Source organism: Trachemys scripta, chromosome 6, assembly GCF_013100865.1.
Source record: "Trachemys scripta elegans isolate TJP31775 chromosome 6, CAS_Tse_1.0, whole genome shotgun sequence".
In the NCBI taxonomy this organism is placed as follows: Eukaryota; Metazoa; Chordata; order Testudines; family Emydidae; genus Trachemys; species Trachemys scripta.
In genome coordinates, this window is record NC_048303.1 from 114,511,098 (window position 1) to 114,535,803 (window position 24,706).

At 47.2% G+C, this 24,706-nt stretch overlaps 1 protein-coding gene across 1 annotated transcript in view; it reads left to right on the top strand.

The window, feature by feature from the left end:
* Positions 1–1,208: 1,208 nt before the first annotated feature.
* Positions 1,209–24,706, top strand: part of SVEP1 (sushi, von Willebrand factor type A, EGF and pentraxin domain containing 1) — a 172,050-nt gene continuing 148,552 nt past the window's right edge. The window contains exons 1-2 of the mRNA XM_034774932.1: positions 1,209–2,136; positions 24,212–24,470. Coding sequence (XP_034630823.1) covers positions 1,633–2,136; positions 24,212–24,470 — 763 coding nt within the window. The 5' untranslated portion in view covers positions 1,209–1,632. The remainder of the gene's footprint in view (positions 2,137–24,211; positions 24,471–24,706) is intronic.

Genomic DNA, 24,706 nt, shown 5'->3' on the forward strand with positions numbered 1-24,706 from the left:
GATAAATGCAGAGTTGGTGCACTACCATGAATTTTGTTGTGTGTAGATAAGTCTTTTAAAAGTGGATTAACTCACAAAGCTGCAGATTAACCACACTGTATAGACAAGTCTTTAGTGCCCATTGTGGGTTTTGAGGAGGTGCGGACCTCTGCCTGCTAAAGCAAGTCAATGAACACTGCTGGAAGCCAATACTTGGTATATAGCATGCTGTGTGGCAAATGTCTGTCTGGTAGCTGTTACAGAGGTGGTTGTATTTCAGTGTTAAAGTGGTTGTATGTACAAACTGTGTGTTTGTGAAGCATTTTAGGTTGAAAAATACTGTATGAATGAAAGAATAACAGATATTTGCATTTATGCGGCACTTTCATTCTAAAAAGTTTTTCTAATCCAGTGATAACCTCTGTCAGTGCAGTCTCCCTTCCCGTTTACAAAATAATTTGTCCTGACCTAATCTCAAGAGAGCACCAGTGCCATCAATTTCCTATCAGTAGCGCCACCAGTGAAGGGACAATATTGCCACTAGAATACTGCAGTTGATAATGACTAAATTTAAATGAGGGAGTTGAGTTGTAAATGCACCAGGTACATGCTCATATTTAATTGCACCTAGTGGAAAGTGAAAAGGAGACTAAATAAATGAACCATGTGAACCAATACAAGATTCCAACAATCTATGGAAGCTCATTGGATGTAGGAAAGGACAATACTCTGTCAGGGGAGTATCTCTTTCTAACAAACTGGTCCACAGACTAGAAAAGCTGCAGAACCCCTACAATCTGTTATTGGCTTCTTACTTACCCCATGGGAATCTTTTTCACTTCAAATAGGTTAAGACGGTGTTCTAAAGATATGTCTGTCTAGGTATGTATATGGTCCCATACGCCCTACTATCTGAGGACCCCACAACCATTAATGGAGTATTTATTTCTATAGTATTGGGGAAACTGAGTCACAGACAGCTTTAAATGACTTGCTCAAGTTCACAGGGTAGCTGTAACAGAGCCAGGAACTGGATTTAGGCGGTATAGGTTCAAGTCCAGTGGCCAACCATCCATCTTTCACAACAAAACATTTTCGGGTGACAACAGTAGTGCTCGTGCCTCTAAAGGGGAAGGCGTTAAGGGGGCCTGAAACTTGTTCCCTCCTCTCCCCCGAGCTGGGCGTCATTTCTCCACACCGTGTTTCCAATGAGCGTGGCACTCCTGGTATCCGGATTCATCCCCCAGCGCCTGCCTGCGCCGCTGCACGCCAGACATATGGGATCAATCAGGGCTCTCGGTGCCGCTGCGTTTGCTTTGGGAATGCGGACAGGCTGAGCGCGCTGGGGGCTCTGGTGCCCTGGAATCCAGTCAGCAGCAACTGGAGCCCAGGGGAGGGGAGAGCCGGGAGAAGAGCCGCTGATCTCGCCTGCCCCCTTCCCTTCCACCCCGCAGTAGGCGGCGAGAGGCAGCGAGCGAGCACCGACGGGGACCCGTCCCTTTGCAGCCGCGAGTGCCAGAGACCGGGGCTGCCGCGCGTCCTGCTGTGAATGGGGCAGAGCGCCGGGAGCTGATCCCCGGCCAGGGCGCGGCGCCCGGAGCCGAGCGCGGAGTCCCCGCCGGCTGCGCTCTGCCCGGGGCGGGGGCCCGGACCATGTGGCCCCTGCTGGCTCTCTGCTGCTGGGGGGGCCTGGCGCTGGGCTGGGCGGGCGCTCCGCAGCCCCCGCTCAACTTCACCGCCCTCGCCCTGGCCGCCTCGCGGGTGGCCCTGCAGCCGCCGCCGCCGCCGGACACCACGGCCGCCAAGGTGGAGAGGCTGGGCCGCTCCTTCAAGCGCCAGGTGCGGCGGCTGCGGGAGCGCAGCGGGCGGCTGGAGCTGGTCTTCCTGGTGGACGAGTCCTCGAGCGTGGGGCCCGCCAACTTCCTCAGCGAGCTGCGCTTCGTCAAGAAGCTGCTCTCCGACTTCCCCGTGGTGCCGGCCGCCACGCGCGTGGCCATCGTCACCTTCTCCTCCAAGAGCAACGTGGTGCCGCGCGTGGACTACATCTCCCAGCGCCGGGCGCGCCAGCACAAGTGCGCGCTGCTCAGCCGCGAGATCCCGGCCATCGCCTACCGCGGCGGCGGCACCTACACCAAGGGCGCCTTCCAGCAGGCGGCGGTAAGGGACCGGGCACCCACCCCTTGGGCACACAGCCCCCGGGCACACACACCCTGAGCGCACAGCTCCCGGGCACACACCTACTGGGCACCCATACCCTGGGCGCACAGCCACCGGGCACACACCTACCAGGCACCCACCCCTTGGGCGCACAGCTCCCGGGCACACACCTACTGGGCACCCATCCCCTGGACGCACAGCCACCGGGCACACACCTACCAGGCACCCACCCCTTGGGCACACAGCCCCCGGGCACACACCTACCAGGCACCCACCCCCTGAGCGCACAGCCACCGGGCACACACCTACCAGGCACCCACTCACCTGGGTGTGCACCTACCCTCTGGGCAGACAGCCCCTGGGCACACACCTACCAGGCACACACCCCTTGGGCACACAGCCCCCGGGCACACACCTACCTGTCACCCATCCCCTGGGCGCACAGCCAGTAGGCACACACCTACCAGGCACCCACCCTGTGAGCACACAGCCAGCAGGCGCCCACTCACCTGTGCACGCACACCCACCAGGCCCACACCTACCTGTGTGCACCCCCACTAGACACACATATATCCACCCACCTGGACACATATCTTCTGGGCACACCCACCTTCAATGTGTACACACCTGTACACACTGCAGACAGTATATTCAATATAAACTCATTGGAGGTTGTATACAGTATACACAAACACAGTACATTATGCACATCCACACCCTAAGAAATCTACGAAATCTACCATCACTTAACATAGGTACATGTTTTCTTCCTCACTAGATGCTATTCATGTGTTGTTATACATAGAACTCATTTATTCTTATGTAAAATAGAACTTGTTCATATAACACGTCATGTTTGTAAACTATCTAAAATGTTATGGGTGAAATCTTTGACCCACTAAAGTGAATGGCAAAACTCTCATGGACTTCAGTAGGGCTAGGATTTCCCGTCTGCGTGCACACACGAGTGAGTATGGGTGATATATATACCCACAATGACAGTAATTCTGAACTCATTTAGGACTAATTACTATGTGGTTTCCCCAAGTATGGATGTCTCTGTGTGTATAAACTCATTGATTTGAAGCATGTGCATTCATTTATGTAAGGGGCTCTGGACCATCACTGGGGCTCATAGACACTACTGCAACATAAATAATACAGTATACTGTGTAGATAATATCCATAATTACATATATCTACATATGTGTATTAACATTTACACATACATCTATCTGATTTTCTGTTATGTTGAAGTACACATCATGAGTAAAATTTTCAAAAGCACCTAACTGAGCACCTTAGACTTCTAAGTCCCATTTAGGAGGTGACTTAGGCATCTAAGGATACATCTATACTGGAAAAAAAAAATCCCACCGAGCAGTGACTCTCAGAGTCCGAGTCAACTGACTCACTCTACAGAGTGAAAAATAGCTGTATGGACATTCCCTCTTGGGCTGGTTCCCGAAATCTGAGACCCTCCTACCTCACCGGGCACCCACCTACTGGGTGCACACCCGTGCACACAGCCACCAGGCTCACACCTACTGGACATCCACCTGTATGCATACCCACCCATACAACTGACACAGTGTGTTTTTATTTGTTTTGCAGTGTAGAAGTAGGCTAAGTGCCTAAGTTGTCTAAGTAATTTTTGAAAATGGGACTTGGATGCTCTGAAGAATTTATCCTATCCCTATATCTGTCTAGATACACAAAGCAAAACATATTTCTATACTGTATGTAGGTAAACATTTTAATTATTGAAGAGCAGGTAAGACTTAATAGCTTCTCTATTTCCTGTACCTGAGTTTTTGACAGATTATCTAAATAGATCATTAGTGATTTCAGTAGGAATTTTGCTTTAATAGGAAATGAATAAGGATTTGACCCAGTGTGGGGCTCAGGACTGGCAGGTTAAATTATTCCCTCCTTCTGCTCCCCATATTTGATAATAGAATATGATGTTCACTTTCTAGTGTGCCTTAGTGTTGTATATGGAAATCACACTTTAAAAAGAAATCCACACGGTAATTCTGTGGTTGTGAAATTAAGCTGTTATAGGCTCAATATCATGAGAATTTTCTTAAAAGTTTAAAGAATTAATCTTGAAGTAATTGTGTTATAAACAAAATTTAAGTACGTTACAACTCCATAGAAATCATGTAGTACGTTTTCCTTGACGTGTAATCCTGACTAAATCGACTTTTAAAAACAAGCAAGGTTAGACCTAGATGATTTAGTTGTACAAGCACAGCTAAATAATGTATTCCATGGGCACAAGAGTATTGCTGTCACCTACGTTTTCTTTATTAGGATTTGATAAGTTGGGAAGTATCACTTCATGTTCTGGCAGTGTATTGAGAAGGAATGACATTACTACATTTCACTGAATTAGTAGCTTCCCCTCTCTCAGTTAAAAAAGGAGGTACTGCGCTGAGGTCCTGTATTGTACGTCTTCTTTCTGTCAGACAAATTACAACTTTGGGAATACTCTCCTTTCTAAGAACTTGAAAAAGAAGACTTTACTATGTTTAGAATACCACTGTTGAAGTGAACTTAGCAAAATACACATCAGTGTAACAAGCAGCTTTCTTTTCTTCCTCTGAACTATTGTGCTCCTGTCATCTATTTTTAACTGCTTTTTCTTATAGCTATGATTTTTTTTGTCTTTCTTTTTTTCACTTGTTGGCCCCATTTCTTCTTTTCCCAATAAGTTGAATAAAAATGAAATCCAGAATCCTCATTTTCTTTTCCAATTTGCAGAGTATATTAAACAAATAGAACCAAGAGCCCTGGAAATAATTAATGAGTCCCAGGTAAACCATTCCAGGCTCCCAGTAATAGTTACAAGTCGTGTGTGGTATTATGTGTACATACTTTAGATTAGAAGATAAACGAACCATGGCATGACATAATTGTCACTAACACCAACGAGTACAGTAACTGAAGCATTGCTTTAGAATGCCCTGTAAGGAGTGTTGCACCTTTTAATATACTGTATGTTGTGTAATGCTGCATCTGCAGATGCTGACTCTTCCTCATCCAAAAAGTGAAAGGGTTCTCTACTGCTCTTTAGCACTATCTGTGGAGGGATCTTTGGAAGATGGTTACTGCAGAGTTGTCTCTCTGCAGTGCTAATCTCCTGCATGTTTACCAGGACGTAAGAAACCTCGCAGATGGCGGACTCAACCTTCTAGACATATGGAAATATGAAAGAGGTGTATTAGCATGAGCCACCGGTGAGGTCCTGGGACAAAGCCCTGGTGAGAAGTTCAGCCCCTATCATCATCCTCAGTTGCTGGGATTTCCATTAAAGTGCTGTTCATGGATCCTGTTCCTTATTTCCCAGGTCTCTGGCTGGTGGGTCTTGCCCACGTGCTCAGGGTCTAACTGATTGCCATATTTGGGGTCGGGAAGGAATTTTCCCCTGGGTCAGATTGGCAGAGACCCTGGAGGGTTTTCACCTTCCTCTGCAGCGTGGGTCACGGGTCACTTTCAGGTTTAAACTAGCGTTTAAATGCTGGGTTCTCTGTAACTTGAAGTCTTTACATCGTGATTTGAGGATGTCAGTAACTCAGCCGGAGATTCTGGGTCTGTTACAAGAGTGGGTGAGTGAGGTTCAGTGGCCTGTCATGTGCAGGAGATCAGACGACATGATCATGATGGTCCCTTCTGGCCTTAAAGTCTATGAGTCTGAGTCTATTTCATATCAGCACTTATCTAGCAGGGATTTGGTACATTTGAAGATCCATACCCTCTAGATGCTGAAAGGGCCCAAGAATCTCTTGATGCTACTTTGTCAAGCAGTCACCATGTGAAACTGAGGTGAATCTAGCCTGTGATAGAAATAACCAAAGTCTTGTTGATTTCACTTGATAACACTTTGGGCATCCAGAGAGGAAGGTACTGAAGCTGACAGTGACTGCAGACAGATAACACCATCATGTTACATTCACTTCACTTTCAGAAGGTCTTCTTTGCAACTGGATGGGCTAGAAACTTCTTTTATGTTTTAAATGATAGTCTAAAATCTGAAGAAAAAGATGATTTAGGCTGCCATATTTGCCAGGGTAACCTTTCCACAGATGAGAGGATTTTTCAAACTTAGCTTTTGACAATCATCTTTGATAGTATTTAGTTTTTGTTTTTTTATTGAGATATGTTTCAAGTTGTGTTGATGTAACCACATTCCATACTCTGATAATCTATTTTACGAAAATATAGTTTCTAAATCTTAAAACATTTTCTAGACAACACAACCTTCCTGACTCTCAATAACCCAAATTTAGATGAATAAATCTAAAGATACAGTTTAAATATTAGAATCCGAATACTCGGGTACATCATTCATGAAAAATTAAACCGCTCCTGACATGTTAACATGTTAACCATGTGAAAGTGTCAGAGGTGTATTCTCTTCTCATTGTGCATACATAGAAACGTTAATGGAAGCTAACCACATGCGGTGAAGGGAGTGCTGACGCTCAAGGAAAGAGTGCTTCCTTTTTGTCAGTTTTAAGCAGTGAACAATTTGTGATCATTTTTGTTTGTTTTGAAGTTACGCTGCAAAGATTTATTTATAGAAAATAGTGTGAGCAATTAATCATTACAGATAAAACACTCTGAAGTTATGGATTAATTGAAAGATTAACTGGCAGTAGCCTCTTGAGAAATCATTCACTAAAAATAGTGATAGCCACAGGTGTTTTTTTTTTCTCTGCACATGAAAGTGCAATTAATTACTGTCTAAAATGGAAGAAGGAACTATAGCTGTGCACTCTTGCTGAGTTAAAGTAAGAGTTAATGTAAAGGTAGACTTTAAAAGGCAGGTCAAACTATTACAAGGGGCATTGTACAACAATAGTTAAGGAAGTTATTTAGATGTATTTTATGCTACTAATTATTAAACTAAAAAAGGTCAGATCCTCAGCTGTGGTCAATCAGCATAGCTCCCTTGACTTCAACGGCGATATGCAGCTTTGCACCAATTGAAGATCTGGCCCAAAATCTGCAGAATTAGACAACACACGCTATCTATTTCTAAATGCATCTGGTCTTTTTTTTTTTTTTTTTTTTTTTTTTAATGGCTTTTATCTTCTAATCTGATCTTGATAGTGTATAACAAGCCAGTATGTCAAATTCAGTGTTCTGTTGTTACCCAATTAACAAACATGACAAACAGTGGTTTACAAAAGAATGTAAGCACATTTATTAGAGTAAACTATTTTAATGCTTATTTAGTGTTTGTTTAAATAAGTTATGTTGCTTTTGTTTCTTCTTGATGTCAAAAGCATAAACTTACAGAGTGCAGAATTGTTATCCATTGGGCTATCCTTGATAATCAGATTTCAATTTCAGCACATTTTAAAGATAATTCTTTTCCAGTTTAGTTTCAGATATTTTGTATTGTATTTTTAAAATGCAGTTCTGCTCTGAAAATTGACTCCGTAAAAAATGGCGCACTCTGATTCATCAGATCTACTCCCTGTGTGCATTTAGAGTCATATTTGTGGACTTTATTGACAACAGATGAGTAATCTCATTTTTATTCCTGCAGAATTGACATAGCTGATGTAGAATGAGCAGCGGATTCTTTTCCATCTTGTGCATCATCAACAAGATGTTCACTAAAACCTCCCATCGGTTACAACTGTGCAAACTCTCTGAAGGCTGCACAGGTCTCACTGTGGGCCTCATTTGGTTAGTAGAATGTCTTATGATGGTTGTGATAGGAAAAAGTTGGAGAGAACCCAGCTTAACTCTAAGATCCCAGGTTGAGATTGCAGGGCTGGCAGTTTACAAGTAAACAAATATGTACCTTTTAAAACTGAGCAAATTTTATATGGAATCCTTGAGAGACAATACGCAAGGAACCCTACAATGTGCCCATAATGCCACTATTACAGAGTCACTTTTCAGAATACAACCACCCCTGAAGTTAATTTAGTGCTGTGATTGAGAGCCCTGGATACGGACGTTCTCTGTGGTATCTGTTCACAAAATAAGTACAGCGTGGTCAGCGGCAGCTCACACCTCTCCACACTATTCATTAATGATCCTAAATACTGCCATGGAGGGGCCAACTCTAGGAGTGAAAGGGTAATTCAGGCTTCATGTCAGTTCAGATCTTTAACTTTCCTGCTGAGACTAGCAACAAGTGAGCTATTCAGCATCCTTTGTGAGGCCAGACTGTGTCATGTGGACACCCGTTCATTAGGAGTCAGTGTGTTATCGCCCTGATATTATATATCTATCATACACATTTTATTCAGAAGAAGAAAAATCAAGTATTTAGCATCATCCATTTTTTTTAAAGTTCCTTTTGGTTTGTGAATAACTTAAAATGCCAAAATTTGCATAATACAACAAATATGCAAATTCAGCAGCTGCCCTCCCACACACTTCACATACGTTGCAGGGCCAGCCAAATGCTCAGAAGCTTCCCTTTCGGCACATGCAAAACTTGAAGCTGATAGGTGCTTGGCTCACATTGCCTGGTCCTCTCCTAGGGCATGTCTGCACTGGAGCTGGAAGATATAAATTCCAGCTCGAGGAGACTTGCTCACGCTAGGTCTGATTCAGCTACTCCATAAAAATAGCAGTGTAGCCATGGTAGCATAAGCTGCTAACTGTCCTGAATACGTACCTATGGTCCCGGATGGGATTGTACTTGGGGCGGCTAGCTTCTCCCGCCATTCACGCTACTGCGGCTACGCTTCTATTTTTAGAACACTAGCTCAATCAGAGCTAGAGTGGGTATGTCTCCTCAAGCTGGAATTTACACCTTTTAGCTCTAATGTCGACATGCCAGCTACGTCTACGCTGCAGTCTGGGTTGTGATTGTAACACATGTAGAGACATCTGAGCTAACTGTAATCTAACTAGCTCAGATACCAGGAGCACTGAAGCTGTAGCAGCCCAGTTTTCAGTGCAGGCTAGCTGGCAGAGTAAGTAACCAGGGCCCCAGGTGGGCTGGAACAGTCTACACTGAAGGCTGTATTGTTGTGGTTTCACTACTATCGGTACCCAAGCTTGCTAAATTAAGTGATCTCAGATATTCCTATGCATGCTGCAGTCACATCCCCTGGTTGCAGTGCAGATATACTCGTAGACCAGGCAAACTGAGTTGAGTGTCTATGGGTACGTGTGCATAGTAAAAAACCCCACATGGCAGCCGGTCTCAGTGCCCTGGTCAATTGACCGGTTGCTCATGCTACAGGGCTAAAAATAATGTTCGGGCTCAGACTTGCCTGGCTAAGCTGATTTTCCACCTGCTTTGCCCTGCTGGGATAAGGAGTGCTATCTGAACTTCCAGCATTTGAAAATGAGAGATCATTGCAATAAATATCACACCTAAAATGTGTGTTTGGGTTTCTGGAATATTGCCAAAGATTTTAATACACTAGACATCTTGTTGAGGGTATTGGAAATTAGCCATCTAGTTGCCTGAAGTTCACTTTTCATCTGTAGTACAGAGGTCCTTTCTAGTTTGATCCATCCCATTTGGTCTGTCCAGTGAGCCAGTAACATTCTCATAGAGTTTAAGGCCAGAAGGGACCCTCGTGTTCATGTAGTCTGACCTCCTGCACACCGCAGGCCACAGGACCCACTCTTGTAACAGACCCATAACCTCTGGCTGCGTTACTGAAGTCTTCAAATCTTAATCTCAAGACTTCACATTACAGAGAATCCACCATTTACTCTAGTTCAACCCAGCAAGTGACCTATGCCCCATGCTACAGGGGAAGGCGAAAACCCTCCAGGGTCTCTGCCAATCTTACCTGGGGCAATATTTCTTTCCAGCCCCAAATATGATTACAAGCTGAAAACAGTTCAGAAGTGTGTTTTAAGAAGAGATTTGAATGAAGACAGGGAGATGAGATGACATGGAAGAAAGCAGAATGATGAAAGACAATGCATGTGTAGGGACCCATTTTGGCTGCACATGGTAAGCACGTACTTCTGAAAATTCAGTCATTCAGAATTACTGTAACAACAGGTGTCCGATCAATTGATTAAATCTACATAAGTGATTTGGTTGAACTGAAATAACATCATTGTAATAGAACACTGCAACAGGATTAGCCTGTCCCACTTTGAAAATAATAGTCGTGCTTGGCTTTTATGTAGTAGCAAGAGCCCATTTCTTATGGCACTGATGTTCTAATCTATGGGCAATTAGGGCAATGTAACATCCTTAATTTTGTGCATGCAGCTCATTGTGGAAATGTGGAAAAGAAGCAGTGTGTCTGCAATTACGTATTGGAAAGGAATGGTATTCATTAGAGTAAATCTCTCCCTGGATAATGCAGGGAAAAAATCTTGAGAAAAACCAAAATAAAACAGACTTGCCTGATTTCATGTATTCCCACCATTCCCATCCACATGTGTGAAGAGCAGCAGTCTGTCTCAGGTCTTAAAGCAAAATTTCAACCAAAGGTCAGAATCACTAGCTATCAACATTAGCTCCTCTTTTGAATGGGAAAACCCTAAAAGAGTAGAGGATGCATTTCAATGTAACAACCAAAACAAGTGAGTGAACCAAAAAAAGAAGGGGTAAATCAGGTGATAATACTTTGAACTTTTATTGCCTCTTCCATCTAACAGCCTCAGAGCACTTTAACAAACATCATTTGAGATTTCTGACCACCTTGTGAGGTTCAGAAGTATTATTCCTAATTCCAGGATGAGTAGCTGAGTCACAGAAAGGTTAGGCTACCCTTCAACCCCCCCCCCCCCCCCGCCACCACCACCACCATCACCACACACACACACACACACATACAAGGCAGTGACATTAATGTCTCAATTGACCTCATGATAGGGATTTTGAGACTACTCTGAGTTAGACCAAGGGTTTGTGCATCTTCCTGTTGCTCACAGGTTACGAACTAGATAAACATAAACAAGCTGTCAATACAGAAAGGACAAATGGCTCTGTGGGTTGGTAATGAAATGCAAAGAAGTTATAGCGATCGCTCTCTACAGGGCCGGCTCCAGGCACCAGCCTGGCAAGCAGGTACTTGGGGCGGCCGCTCCGGAGAGGGGCGCACGTCCAGGTATTCGGCGGCAATTCGGCGGACGGTCCCTCACTCCCGCTGGGAGAAAAGGACCTCCCGCCGAATTGCCGCTGCAGATTGCGATCGCGGCTTTTTTTTTTTTTTTTTTTGGCTGCTTGGGGCAGCCAAAACCCTGGAGCCGGCCCTGGCTCTCTAAAACACTTCACAGTTACTACAGCTGATAGTTGTAGCTCAGTATTTCCTAGGTATTCCCTACACTCCCTTTAAGGAGTCCTGTAAATGTTGGCATAAGGGAATACTGGAAATGCTGGGGTAACATTATTTTGGCATCTAAGATAACACTGAAACTTTTTAAGGACAACCACTCTGCTAGCATGACTCCATCCCGGAATGCCAGGGCCTGAGAGATGTTATCTGATGATTATCTGAGCTGAATTAGTCCAGCTCAGTTCAGTTCCTCGTGGACAGGTGTCTTTATCACAAATGGCATTTTAGTTGGCAGCCTCTCCAAAGGCCAAATGTTGAACAGGCACAGACACTGAGCTACTCTCTCACTTCAGAGGCAAGGCAAATGATAACAGCCGTTCCTGTGCTGTACCTGTTCAGTGGATACAAAGTCTTCAGTCTTAGATACTGCCAATCCCATACCTTTCACAAACCCTAAATTAATATTAAAAGCATAGAAAGGCAACTAGCCCTGGAATTCTTATAAGAATTATCTGTCCTAACTGCTGAATTTCTAGAACTGGATTTTGTGTACTAACTTTGTTACACAAGACTACATTTTTATAATTCTGAAGGCTATTCCTGGCACAGGGGAGATGGCTAGTCTGCCAGATACTTGTACACACTGAACTGAGACTGAATACACTGCAGATGGTAATAACTTTTTGCTAATGGGAAAAGAATGTTGAATTTTGTCGTAGGAGTAAAAGGATTGTGTGTTGAAACAGTCTAAAGCCTCCAATCAGTGCTTAAAACCTGAAAGAAGGGTAAAGAGAAAAGCTTACTATTGATCCTCTACAATAATTAACCAGCATTGTGACCATTTAATTGTATTTTCGGTTGGTCTCTTATTAAAATTACTTTTCTGTAATTATGATATGGACCACATTTTCAATTAAACAAGCCTAATTTTCAGAAATGCTGAGTATGAAGTCCAGGGCAGCTGTGTGTTTTCAGTGCCTCTGAGAAATAGGTCCTATCCAAATCTCCAGTATAACTCATGGGTTCTTATGCTCATTCCATAAAAACTCAAGACCTCATCCTGAAAAATACTTGTGCTTAACTTTACGCGTGTGGGTAACTCCATTGAGTTAAGGGGGACTAGTGACATGAATAAAGTTACTTGGACATAAATGTTTATGGGGTGAGGGGCAGGGTTTGAGTCATTCTTCTTATGTAAATTAAGGTTGAAATGTTTAGAACAAAAGTGGCTTTTACAAGAGTTTTCTGGGAGGGCTGCGGGGAGAGGAAGGTGATACAGATTTTCATTAAATAAAACTGATGAAAAATGTGTGACAAATGTGTGTGAGGAAAAATGTAATCCATTTGGCCTCAGCTCCATCAGTGACCATAGATTAGGGTGAAATTTACCAGAAAACATCCAACAGTTGTAGACCCGCACTAGAATATCAAGCATTCCTTCAAGTAGCCTGTATTTAGTGCCATGTTCATAAAAAGAGGCAAAGCAACCAATTGGAGTGTCTACCATAGGCATATAATTTAAAAATAGACTTGTGTCTGCTTTCTTTGCTCAAACGCTTAATGTCTCTCCGTTTTGTTCTTTTAGTCCTCTTCCTTATACAACAGGATTCTATATCTAAGATTACAGCTGCAAGGCTTAAGGGCCAAGCTTTTAATTTTTTTTTTCTAGGAGCAACGTTTAGCTGTCTGATTGTCTCTTTGGCAGGTTCCACTGTTGCCTGCATGTTTTGAATGTACACCAGGTAATTTCATGATCTCTGGTCTGAAGCAGCTGTTTGTTAGGCTGACATACAATTGGTGTCACTTTCCTTTTAATGAAATGCTCTTTATCCAGAAAATCATTTTTGGAGATTAATTCTTGATCAATAAGTGCTAGATCAGGGTATAATAATTTTAAAGGGAGATTTTGGGGAATGATATTGTGTAACTAACTGAGTGTTTTCTAGGTTTCCATTAAATGTGCTGTGACAGCAGGTGGCCATGATGCCCACTTTCCTTCAAGATAAAGAAAAAAGATTTTAGATTTTCTTTGTGACACTAAAATGCTACAGGCATGTTTATTTAATGCATATATATATTATATTTTTTGGCTCCCGAGGACAGCGTTATATATATCGAGGTAGAGGTTCTGTGTGTGTGTGTGTGTGTATATATATATATACACACACACACACACACACAGAACCTCTACCTCGATATAACGCTGTCCTCGGGAGCCAAAAAATCGTACCACGTTATCAGTGAAACCGCGTTATATCGAACTTGATTTGATCCGCCGGAGCGTGCAGTCCCGCCGCCCCGGAGCGCTGCTTTACCGCGTTATATCTGAATTCGTGTTATATCGGGTGGTGTTATAACGAGGTAGAAGTGTGTGTATATATAGATATAGCTATAGACAGATAAAAAATATGATGTGCTTCTACCATGGTAATTAATTTGTGATCTCTGATTTATGAATTCCAAAAGCAGGCATAATCATGCCATAATGCTTCACAAAACATAATTCAACATGGACCTGATCCAAACCCCACTGCAGTCAATCAGAGGCTTTCTACTGATTCTAATGAGTTTTGGATTAGGCCCTGTAAGAGGTAACGACCAGTACACTTGCACCCTCAATCAGTCTGTGATATATGTGTAACTGATATAAGGCCTGATCCTGCTGTCTTTGCTCAGGGAAAACTCTCGCTAATGTCATCTCCTACACTGGGTATTACTACTACTTGTTAGCTTTGACATCGGTGTGTTGACAGCAGTATAGCTAGCAGGAGAACTAGCAGGTTCACATTCATTGGGTGATGCAGTGACATTTAAAACAGTAGCGTTAGCGGTGATTGTAGAAGTAAAGTTTTTATTTTTACACACTTAAAAAAAATTGTAATTTTGAGAATTGCCCCCTTGGACACTTCCAAGTACAGTTTCCCTGAACCATTCCGGTAAAGGAGTTGCAACTAGCAAGGGATGTGAAGGTAACAAGAAGGGTTTCTACAGGTATAGTGGCAACAAGAAGAAGGTCAGGGAAAGTGTGAGACCCTTACTGAATGGGGGAGGCAACCTAGTGACAGTTATGGAAAAAGCTGAAGTACTCAATGCTTTTTTTGCCTCGGTCTTCACAGACAAGGTCAGCTCTCAGACTGTTGCACAGGTCAACACAGTATGGGGAGGAGGTGAGGAGCCCTCAGTGGTGAAAGAACAGGTTAAGGACTATTTAGAAAAGCTGGACATGCACAAGTCCAGGGGGGTCCGGATCTATTGCATCCGAGGGTGCTGAGGGAGTTGGTTGATGTGATTGCAGAGCCATTGGCCGTTATCTTTGAAAACTCGTGGCGATCGGGGGGAGGAGGGGTTCCTGATCAATTGGAAAAGGCAAATATAGTGCCCATCTTTAAAAAAGGGAATAAGGAGAATCCAGGGAACCACAGACCGGTCAGCCTCACCTCACACCCTGGAAAAATCATGGAGCAGGTCCTCAAGGAATCCATTTTGAAGCAATTGGAGGAGAGGAAAGTGATCAGGAACAGTCAACATGCATTCACCAGGGGCAAGTCATGCCTGAGCAACCTGATTGACTTCTATGATAAGACAATTGGCTCTGTGGAGATGGGGAACGTGGTGGACGAGATATACCTTGATTTTAGCAAAGCTTTTGATACGGTCTTCCTCAGTATTCTTGCCATAAAGTTAAAAAAGTATGGATTGGATGAATGGACTATAAGGTGGATAGAAAGCTGGCTAGATCGTTGGGCTCAATGAGTATTGATCAAGAGCTCGATGTCTAGTTGGCAGCCGGTAACAAGCGGAGTGCCCCAGGGGTCTGTCCTGGGGCTGGTTTTGTTTAACATCTTCATTAATGATCTGGATGATGGGATGGTTTGCACTCTCAGCAAGTTCGCGGATGTCACAAAACTGGTGGGAGAGGTAGATATGCTGGAGGGTAGGGATAGGGTTCAGAGTGACCTGGACAAATTGGAGGATTGGGCTAAAAGAAATCTGATGAGGTTCAACAAGGACAAGTGCAGAGTCCTGCACTTAGGACGGAAGAATCCCATGTACTGCTACAGGCTGGGGGCCGACTGGCTAAGCGGCAGTTCTGCAGAAAAGGACATGGGGATTACAGTGGACGAGAAGCTGGATATGAGTCAACAGTGTGCCCTTGTTGCCAAGAAGGCTAATGGCATATTGGGCTGCATTAGTAGGAGCATTGCCAGCAGGCTGAAGGAAGTGATTGGAGTGGGTTACCTAGGGAGCTGGAGGTTGGAATCGCCATCCTTAGAGGTTTTTAAAGATCGGCTTGACCAAGCCCTGGCTGGGATGATTTAGTTGGTGTTGGTCCTGCTTTGAGCAGGGGGTTGGACTGGATCACCTCCTGAGGTCTCTTCCAACCCTAATCTTCTATGATTCTATGAAAAGTGTTTTAGGGGTGGTACAGTAACCCATTGGAGTCATATCCCGAGAAGGAATGCTGGTGGTTCAGATAAGACGTATCTCATCCCCAAACATTATGGTGCATGTGTTCTTCTTCGAGTGATTGTTCACGTCCATTACACATTAGGGTGTACGCGCGCCACGTGCACGGACGTCGGAAACTTTTTCCCTTAGCGGCTCCCGTCGGGCCGGCGGGGCCCCCTCCTTCCCACCAGAGCGGCGCCCCGCTCCAGGGTATATATATCCCTGCCGACCCGACCCCTCCAGTTCCTTCTTACCGTCCGTGGCGGCGTTGGAACAACTCTGTCTCTCGTCTGAGAGTGTCCCTTAGCAATAGTCATTAGTGTTATCTAGCAGTTATCAGTTAGTTTGTAGTAGTGTTGAGCCAGTAGTTAACAGCTCATTAGGGTACTTAAAGTTCCTGCCGGGGTTGTTTGTTCAGCCCCGGCACCGGCCCCGGGCGGCGGGGTATGCCACACGCCCAAGGCTTGTGCCACGTGCCGCAGGCCCATGCCATTGAGCGACCCCCACGCTTCGTGTCTTCGTTGCCTGGGGGAGGCTCACCAGAAAGAGCGCTGCAAGATCTGCAAGGCCTTTAAGCCCAGAACCAAAAAAGAGAGGGACTTTCGCCTTAAGCAGCTGCTCATGGAGACGGCATTACAGCCCTCCACTTCGACAGCACCGTCTGCCTCCGTGCGGAGCGCCCCGGCATCGGTGCGGGAACTGGCGCCGGCGGGTCACCCGAAGCCCGCGGCACCGACCCAGCGGGGAAATACACGACGCCGATCGTCTTCGCCGGCGAAAGCGAAGGGCCAACCTAAGGCCCGAGGACGCTCCCCGCACAAGAGGGCGGCACCGGTAAAGACCTCAAGTGCCCCTAAGGCCGATACAGCCCCAACACGGACCCTGGTAGTGGCTCCGGCGCCGAAAGGCCCGTCGAGCCCCGGGATGGGCGCGTCGAGTGAGGATGAAGGGCTGGAGGAGCTCGTGGAACAGCCCTCCACTCCGGACACGTTTGAGGCAGCTAAGGACCTCATTGCTTTGTCCATTGAGGCGCGGCGGGTATGCCCATAGGTCACAGGCCAGCAGGGACTACGGTCAGTCCCAATGGGGCCAACCGAGCCAATGGCCATTCTGGACACCCTGGGCCTACCACCAGCAAGGGCCCCCATCGAGGGCCTCGAGATCCGGGCCATCCGGGTACCGATCCCGCTCCCCGCGGCACCGTCCGCCATCGTATAGGGAGGCAACGGTCTCTAGACCACCGGAGTGGGAAGGAGTGGACTCGGCACCGAGTACGGTGCCGTCCCAATCCCACGCTGCGGGTCAGGCCGCAGAGGAACAATTGGCTGATGCCGGATTGCAGGACAATGAGGATGGGCAGAAGGCCCCGACCTCTTCCTCTTCGCCAGACGAGGCGGTAGCGGGCACACTGGTGTCCGGCCCTCCCCCGATTGACCATCGGGCACACCAAGACCTGCTTCGCCGGGTAGCCCTCAATCTGGGCTTGCAAGCGGAGGAGACTGTAAAGCAGGACGACCCCATGGTCGATATCCTGAGCCCAGAGGGCCCCTCCAGAGTCGCTCTCCCGATTATACGGACAGTACAGTCCAACTATAAGACGGTGTGGCAAACACCGGCCTCTAGTGCGCCAACTGCAAAAGGCATGGAGAGGAAATACTTTGCCCCATCTAGAGGGTTTGACTTCCTCTTTCTACATCCGTCCCCCTGTTCACTGGTGGTCTCGGCGGTCAACGAAAAGGAGCGGCATGGCCAGCAAGCTCCTGCCCCCAAGAGCAAGGAAGCTAAGAGATTGGACTTATTCGGGAGGAAAGTCTATTCATCGGGGGGGCCTTCAACTGAGGATCGCCAATCAGCAGGCGATTCTAAACAGGCACAATTTTAACTCTTGGGCATCAGTTGCCAAGTTTAAGGACTCCCTCCCACCTGACGCGCATCAGGAGTTCTCGGCCCTGGTGGATGAGGGAATGGCAGTGGCCAAGACCTCTTCGCAGGCCGCACTAGACTCAGCCAACGCTGCGGCTAGAACAATTGCGTCAGGAGTCATGATGAGGCGTTCGGCGTGGTTGCAGGCTTCAGGTCTCCCGCCGGAGGTGCAGACCACGCTGCAGGACCTCCCGTTTGAAGGTTCGGGCTTGTTTTCCGACCAGACGGACGCCAGGCTACATAGCCTTAAGGACTCACGAGCGACCCTTAAGTCGTTGGGTATGCACACTCCGGTAATGCAGCGTAAGCCCTTTAAACCCCAGCCGCCGCAAAGGCAATACCACCCTCGCCCCCGACACGAGCCGTACCGCCGTCGAGGCAGGGATAACAGGCGGAGACATAACAATACGCCTAACCAGGGCCAGAGTCACGGCCAGGGCAAGCCACAGCCAGGGAATAAACCAGGCTTTTGAAGCTACGCCCGAGGACAGCGTACCATATTCCATACCGGATCCTCCTCTGTTTTTCAAAGACCGCCTGTCCCATTTCTACCGGGCATGGTCGCGCATAACATCGGACCAATGGGTCCTGCGCACAGTGAAGGCGGGCTATACCCTCCAGTTTTCCTCGCCCCCTCCCTGCCATCCCCCTTCCCCGTCCCTCTTCAGGGACCCTTCTCACGAGCAACTTCTCACGCAGGAGGTTCAGACCCTTCTCGCTGCTGGAGCAGTAGAAGAGGTCCCAACAGACCTGAGGGGAAAAGGATTCTACTCCAGATACTTCCTGATCCCCAAGGCAAAAGGAGGCCTCCGTCCTATTTTGGACCTGCGTGATCTAAACAAGTTTCTGATCAAAGCTCGCTTCCGTATGGTCTCCCTGGGAACTATTATCCCATCCCTGGATCCGGGGGATTGGTATGCTGCCCTCGATATGAAAGATGCCTATTTTCACATCGCAATCAATCTGGCCCACAGGCGATTCCTGAGCTTCGTTGTCGACCAGCGCCATTTCCAATTTACGGTCCTGCCCTTTGGCCTGGCGTCAGCACCACGAGTGTTCACGAAATGCATGTCCGTGGTAGCAGCCTTCCTTCGAAAGAGAAGGATGCGTGTGTTTCCGTACCTGGACGATTGGCTACTCGCGGGCAGGTCGGAGGCTGAAGTCCGATCTCACGTGACGCTGGCCTTGCAGTCGTTCGACAAGCTCGGCCTCCGGGTCAATGTGCCCAAGTCCACGTTAGTCCCCACACAGAGGCTGGACTTCATAGGTGCAACCCTGGACTCGGTAACCGCACAAGCGAGCCTACCAGAGGCACGGTTCATGTCAATTCACAGAGCCGTAAGCTCGGTCCAAAAGTTCCCCACGACAACGGCAAGGTGTTGCATGCAGCTTCTGGGGCATATGGCAGCTTGCACACACGTGGTCAGACATGCCCGCCTGAGGCTCCGGCCTTTACAGTTGTGGTTCGCCCACACGCATCGCCCCAACAGAGACCCATTGGATCAAGTAGTCACGATCCCAAACCAGGTGCTTGGCTCGCTACGCTGGTGGCTCAATCGCCAACAGGTATGCGAAGGGATCCCCTTCGCTGCCCCACAGCCCACTCTGACGTTGGTAACAGATGCATCGGACCTGGGTTGGGGGGCGCACCTGGGGGAACTGCGGAGCCAAGGGCTGTGATCCAGAGAAGACAAGCTGCTTCACATCAATCTGAAGGAGCTAAGAGCGGTTCGCCTCGCCTGTCAGACCTTCCGCGCCACCTTAAAAGGTCACAGCGTGGCAGTCCTGACGGACAACACTACCACCATGTTCTATATAAACAAGCAGGGCGGGTCACGGTCTTCTCCCCTCTGTCACGAGGCACTCCAGTTATGGAACTTCTGTATAGCCCATGCGATACACCTCATCGCGACGTATCTTCCGGGGATTCAAAACGGCTTAGCAGACCGCCTCAGCCGATCCTACCGAATGCACGAATGGACGTTGAGGCGAGACGTCCTGCATTCGATCTTCCGGAGGTGGGGCTTTCCCCGGGTGGATCTATTCGCCACCAGGGACAACAGCCAATGCCCTCAGTTCTGCTCGTTCCAGAACCTCAGCCGTGGATCATTAGCAGATGCTTTCATGATCCCATGGGGAGGGAGCCTGAGATATGCCTTCCCTCCGTTCCCACTCATACACAAGGATCTCCTCAAGACCCGCAGGGACAGGGCGACGATCATACTTATCGCCCCGGCCTGGCCACGCCAGCACTGGTTCACGTCCCTGCTGGAACTGTCCATAGCCGATCCAATCACCCTCCCCCTCCATCGCGACCTAGTCACGCAAGACAAAGGTCGCCTACTCCACCCGAACCTGTCTTCGCTACATCTCACGGCATGGTATCTCTCTGGCTGAATGATGCAGAACACAGGTGCTCTCACCAAGTCCAGCAAATCCTCCTGAATAGTAGGAAGCCCTCTACAAGAGCGACCTACCTGGCAAAATGGAGAAGGTTCTCCCACTGGTGTGAGCCTCAACGCATACAGCCTTTACAAGCCTCAGTTCCGTCGATCCTGGACTACCTACTGCACCTCAAGAATCAAGGGCTTGCGCCCGCCTCAATTAGAGTTCACTTAGCCGCTATCTCGGCCTTCCATCCGGGAGAGTTGGGAGTGTCAGTGTTCTCCAACCCCACAGTGGCCCGATTCCTCAAGGGGCTGGAAAGGGTGTTTCCCTACTCGCGCCCGCCTGTCCCGGCGTGGAGTCTGAACCTAGTCCTAACAAGACTCATGAGTCCCCCCTTTGAGCCCCTAGCCACTTGCTCCCTCACGCACCTCTCGTGGAAGGTGGCGTTTCTCGTGGCCATCACATCGGCCAGAAGGGTATCGGAATTGAGAGCCCTCTCTTCGGAACCACCCTATACAGTGTTCCATAAGGATAAGGTGCAACTGAGGCCGCACCCCAAATTCCTCCCAAAGGTGGTATCACAGTTTCACATGGGGCAGGACATTTGCCTACCGGTGTTTTTTCCTAAACCCCATACGGACCCTCACCACCGCAGCCTACATACCCTGGATGTCCGAAGGGCGTTGGCATTTTACTTGGAATGGACCAGGCCGTTCCGCAGAACACCCCAGCTGTTCATTGCTATTGCGAAACATATGAAAGGCTTGCCTATCTCGACACAGCGCTTGTCGGCATGGATTGTGCATTGTATACGCACTTGTTATGAGCTCGCCAATGTTCCGGCCCCGGAGATCCGGGCCCACTCGACTAGAGCCCAAGCGTCCTCAACGGCCTTCTTGGCGCAGGTCCCTATCCAGAAGATCTGTAAGGCAGCCACCTGGTCGTCCGTACATACGTTCACAGCCCACTACGCGATCCATCATCAGACCAGAGAGGACGCGATGGTCGGTCGGGCTGTGCTACAGTCAGTTGTACCTTGATTCCTACCCACCTCCAATGGTAAGCTTGGGAATCACCTAATGTGTAATGGACGTGAACAATCACTCGAAGAAGAAAGAACGGTTACTTACCTTCTGTAACTGTTGTTCTTCGAGATGTGTTGTTCACGTCCATTACACTTCCCACCCTCCTTCCCCTCTGTCGGAGTCTCCGGCAAGAAGGAACCGGAGGGGTCAGGTCGGCAGGGATATATATACCCTGGAGCGGGGCGCCGCTCTGGCGGGAAGGAGGGGGCCCCGCCGGCCCGACGGGAGCCGCTAAGGGAAAAAGTTTCCGACGTCCGTGCACGCGGCGCGCGTACACCCTAATGTGTAATGGACGTGAACAACACATCTCGAAGAACAACAGTTACAGAAGGTAAGTAACCGTTCTTTCTTTGCTTTTTGTTTACAGATATTTTGCCTGGCAAAAGTTTTATACAGATTCCAATCAAGCAGATTGCAAATGGATAGATTTAAAGCACTAATTTGCAAGATTATGCATATACTATACATCTACTCTTCAAAATGTATTGCAAAATATATTCTGAAAATTAAATGACAGATGTTTCACAGAGTACTTAAGCAACTGGATGTCATACCTATGGACAGAGAACATGTCGCAATATTGTAGTTGAAAGATTCAGAATATTTAGTGTAAGACCGAGTGAGTATGTTTAGCACGCTCCAGTGTTTAGGACTCAGTCCCACAGTCCTAACTCAGTCAGAATTGTCACTAACTCCAGTTGGAGTCTTCCTTGAGAAAGGACTGCACTATCCAGCCCTTAGTCAATACAGGAATTGTGTTCCTTCATTTTAATGTGGGTGAGGAAAATAAGGCCTTTGTGTCAGGTTCTGCTCCTCTTCCCAGAGAAGAGGACAGGACTCAGCTCTGTCTTTCATGTTACTCCTGCCCAAATAGCAGATGTTACCTACATTGTAGTACACCAAACATGTTAATGCATTATCCTGATCTCAGTCCAAAGAGTTACAGTTTGTGGCTAGGAATCCTGAATGGTAGCACAGATTGCTGCCTCTAAGCTATAGACTTGGGACCTTAAATTATTGTCTGAGTGGTTGGCCACACAGATTCCACTCTTGATGCATGTGCGCTCTGTGCACACGAGATCAGAATCTTTGAGCCAGCTGTATCCAATGGGCTGAGCCTGTGTCCTAGGTGCCCTATTGGCCCTGCCAATCAAGGGCATAAAGGGTGGAATGGACTCCGGTGCTTCTGAGTTTCTTTTTAGCACCCATGGCAACAGGACAGAACCTCTGCAGTCTTACTCTGTGCACTCTGTTATTTCCTTGGCTTTGTATATATTGACAACATTCTATATAATTTAGTATAGTTGATGTAGTTCTCTTTTTACAGCCATTAGCAAAAAAAAAAAAAAAGCATAGATCAGACAAATTTTAGTTAATCTTGACATCCATACCCTGAGCAGGAGTACTACAGTCGTGACAGAAGTTGAGTCATTAGGATTTAATACCTGACCCTTGTGTGATGCGTTGATGACCATTAATGATGGATGCTCTTGGTGCCCACTGCATATTGGAGTAGGACGTGTCCTGAGGCAATGTCACTTTTTCTCCAAGCGTACCCAGAGAGCTAGGGAGGCAAGGCTGAAATTTGTCCTGTTAGAGAAGGCTCTGCAAGCCTCCTTGGACTCCGAAAGTAGAACAACACCAATGGCACAGACTTTGGGTCAGTCATTTTTGATTAGTGGCTGGTGAGCCATGATTCTAGTCTGAGCTCCCAGGCCACATTGACTTAGAGGGCCCATTAATCTGCCATTATGTTGGCACTGATGTCTGTCGAGCAGAAATTTTCTGCTACCTAAATGGAATTCTAAAGGCTCCTGGCCTATACCAGGATATCAGGTTTTAACATTTTAACCAATCATAGTTTCTGAAATTTTTCACACAACTGCAGTGTTGGTGTATAAGTAAGCTCTGTGTGTGTGTGTGTGTGTGTGTGTGTGTGTGTGTGTGTGTGTTTCTATTTCAAACCCTTCAAAGTGTTGGTGAGGATTGTAACTGTCCATATGGTAAAAGATGTTTGCCCACCATTTGTGACACATTTGCATTATGGCATCTGGTTACACTCCCACCTGCAATTAAAGCAGTGGTGGGCAACCTGCGGCCCTCAGGCCACACGCAGTCCATCAGGCTAATCCGCTGGGGGGCCGTGAGGCAGTTTGTTTACATTGAGCGTTCACAAGCACGGCCGCCCGCAGCTCCCAGTGGCCGCGGTCAATGGGAGCTGCGGGAAGCGGTGCAGGCTGGCCGCCGCTTCCCGCAGCTCTCATTGGCCGGGAACGGCGAACCGCAGCCACTGGGAACTGCGGGCGGCCGTGCCTGTGAACGGTCAATGTAAACAAACTGTCTCGCGGCCCCCCCAGCGCATTACCCTGACAGGCCGTTGCCCACTACTGTGTTAAAGGGATCAGGTAAACGGTTTTGTTCTGGACAATGATTTCAGTTGTGAAACATGTGGCCCACTATGATAAACTGCAAAGGACAAGGGCCAGATCTTCAGCTGCTGTAATTCACCATAACTCGGTTGTCACTTTCCTAGTTTACACCATCTGAGAATCTGGCTCAATGGGTCTTAAGTTGCATCTGCAGTGTACTATCCCTCCTCCTTGTTACCTAGTCAGAGCTGATGAAACACTAATGAAGGTCTTCTCACCACCATAAGAACTGTGTGTTTGAATTTTCTTTTTCTTTTTGCCCTCTGCCAGAGCAGATGATTTTATTCATCGCTGTGAAAAGTGGCTCATTTGCCCAGTGTCACATATTCACAATATCTGTATCATGCCAGGAGTCTGAGCATATAAAAATGAGTCAATATTTGGCTTGATAACCAGTCTCTGATTAAAGATTGTTGATCTTCTTGTGTTAGTACTGGGTGGTCCAGCAAAACTGGATTAAGTCAGAAAACAAGCCAAATAAAAGGAGATGCACCATGGAAGAAAGTACTACGTGCAGGTCAGCCACTGCTAACCCTTTGCCTGAGATGTACTGTTTTATACTCTATTTCAGCAAATACTGCAACACTCCCGTGAAAATGCTACAAAGGTGATATTTCTCATTACTGATGGATATTCCAATGGAGGTGATCCTAGACCCATCGCAGCATCCCTGCGTGTAGAATTTGGAGTAGAGATCTTCACATTTGGAATATGGCAGGGCAACATCCGAGAACTGAATGACATGGCTTCCCATCCAAAGGAGGAACACTGTTACCTGCTTCACAGCTTTGCAGAGTTTGAGGCTTTAGCTCGCAGAGCTCTTCATGAAGGTATTACATTTAGTAACCCTGGAAGTATCATTTCAGAGGCTATAGAGAGCATAGGGCTGGCTGGAAATACAGTAACTCCTCACTTAAAGTTGTCCTGGTTAACGTTGTTTTGTTGTTACGTTGCTGATCAATTAGGGAACGTGCTCATTTAAAGTTGCGCAATGCTCCCTTCTAATGTTGTTTGGCAGCCGCCTGCTTTGTCCACTGCTTGCAGGAAGGAGCAGCCCGTTGGAGCT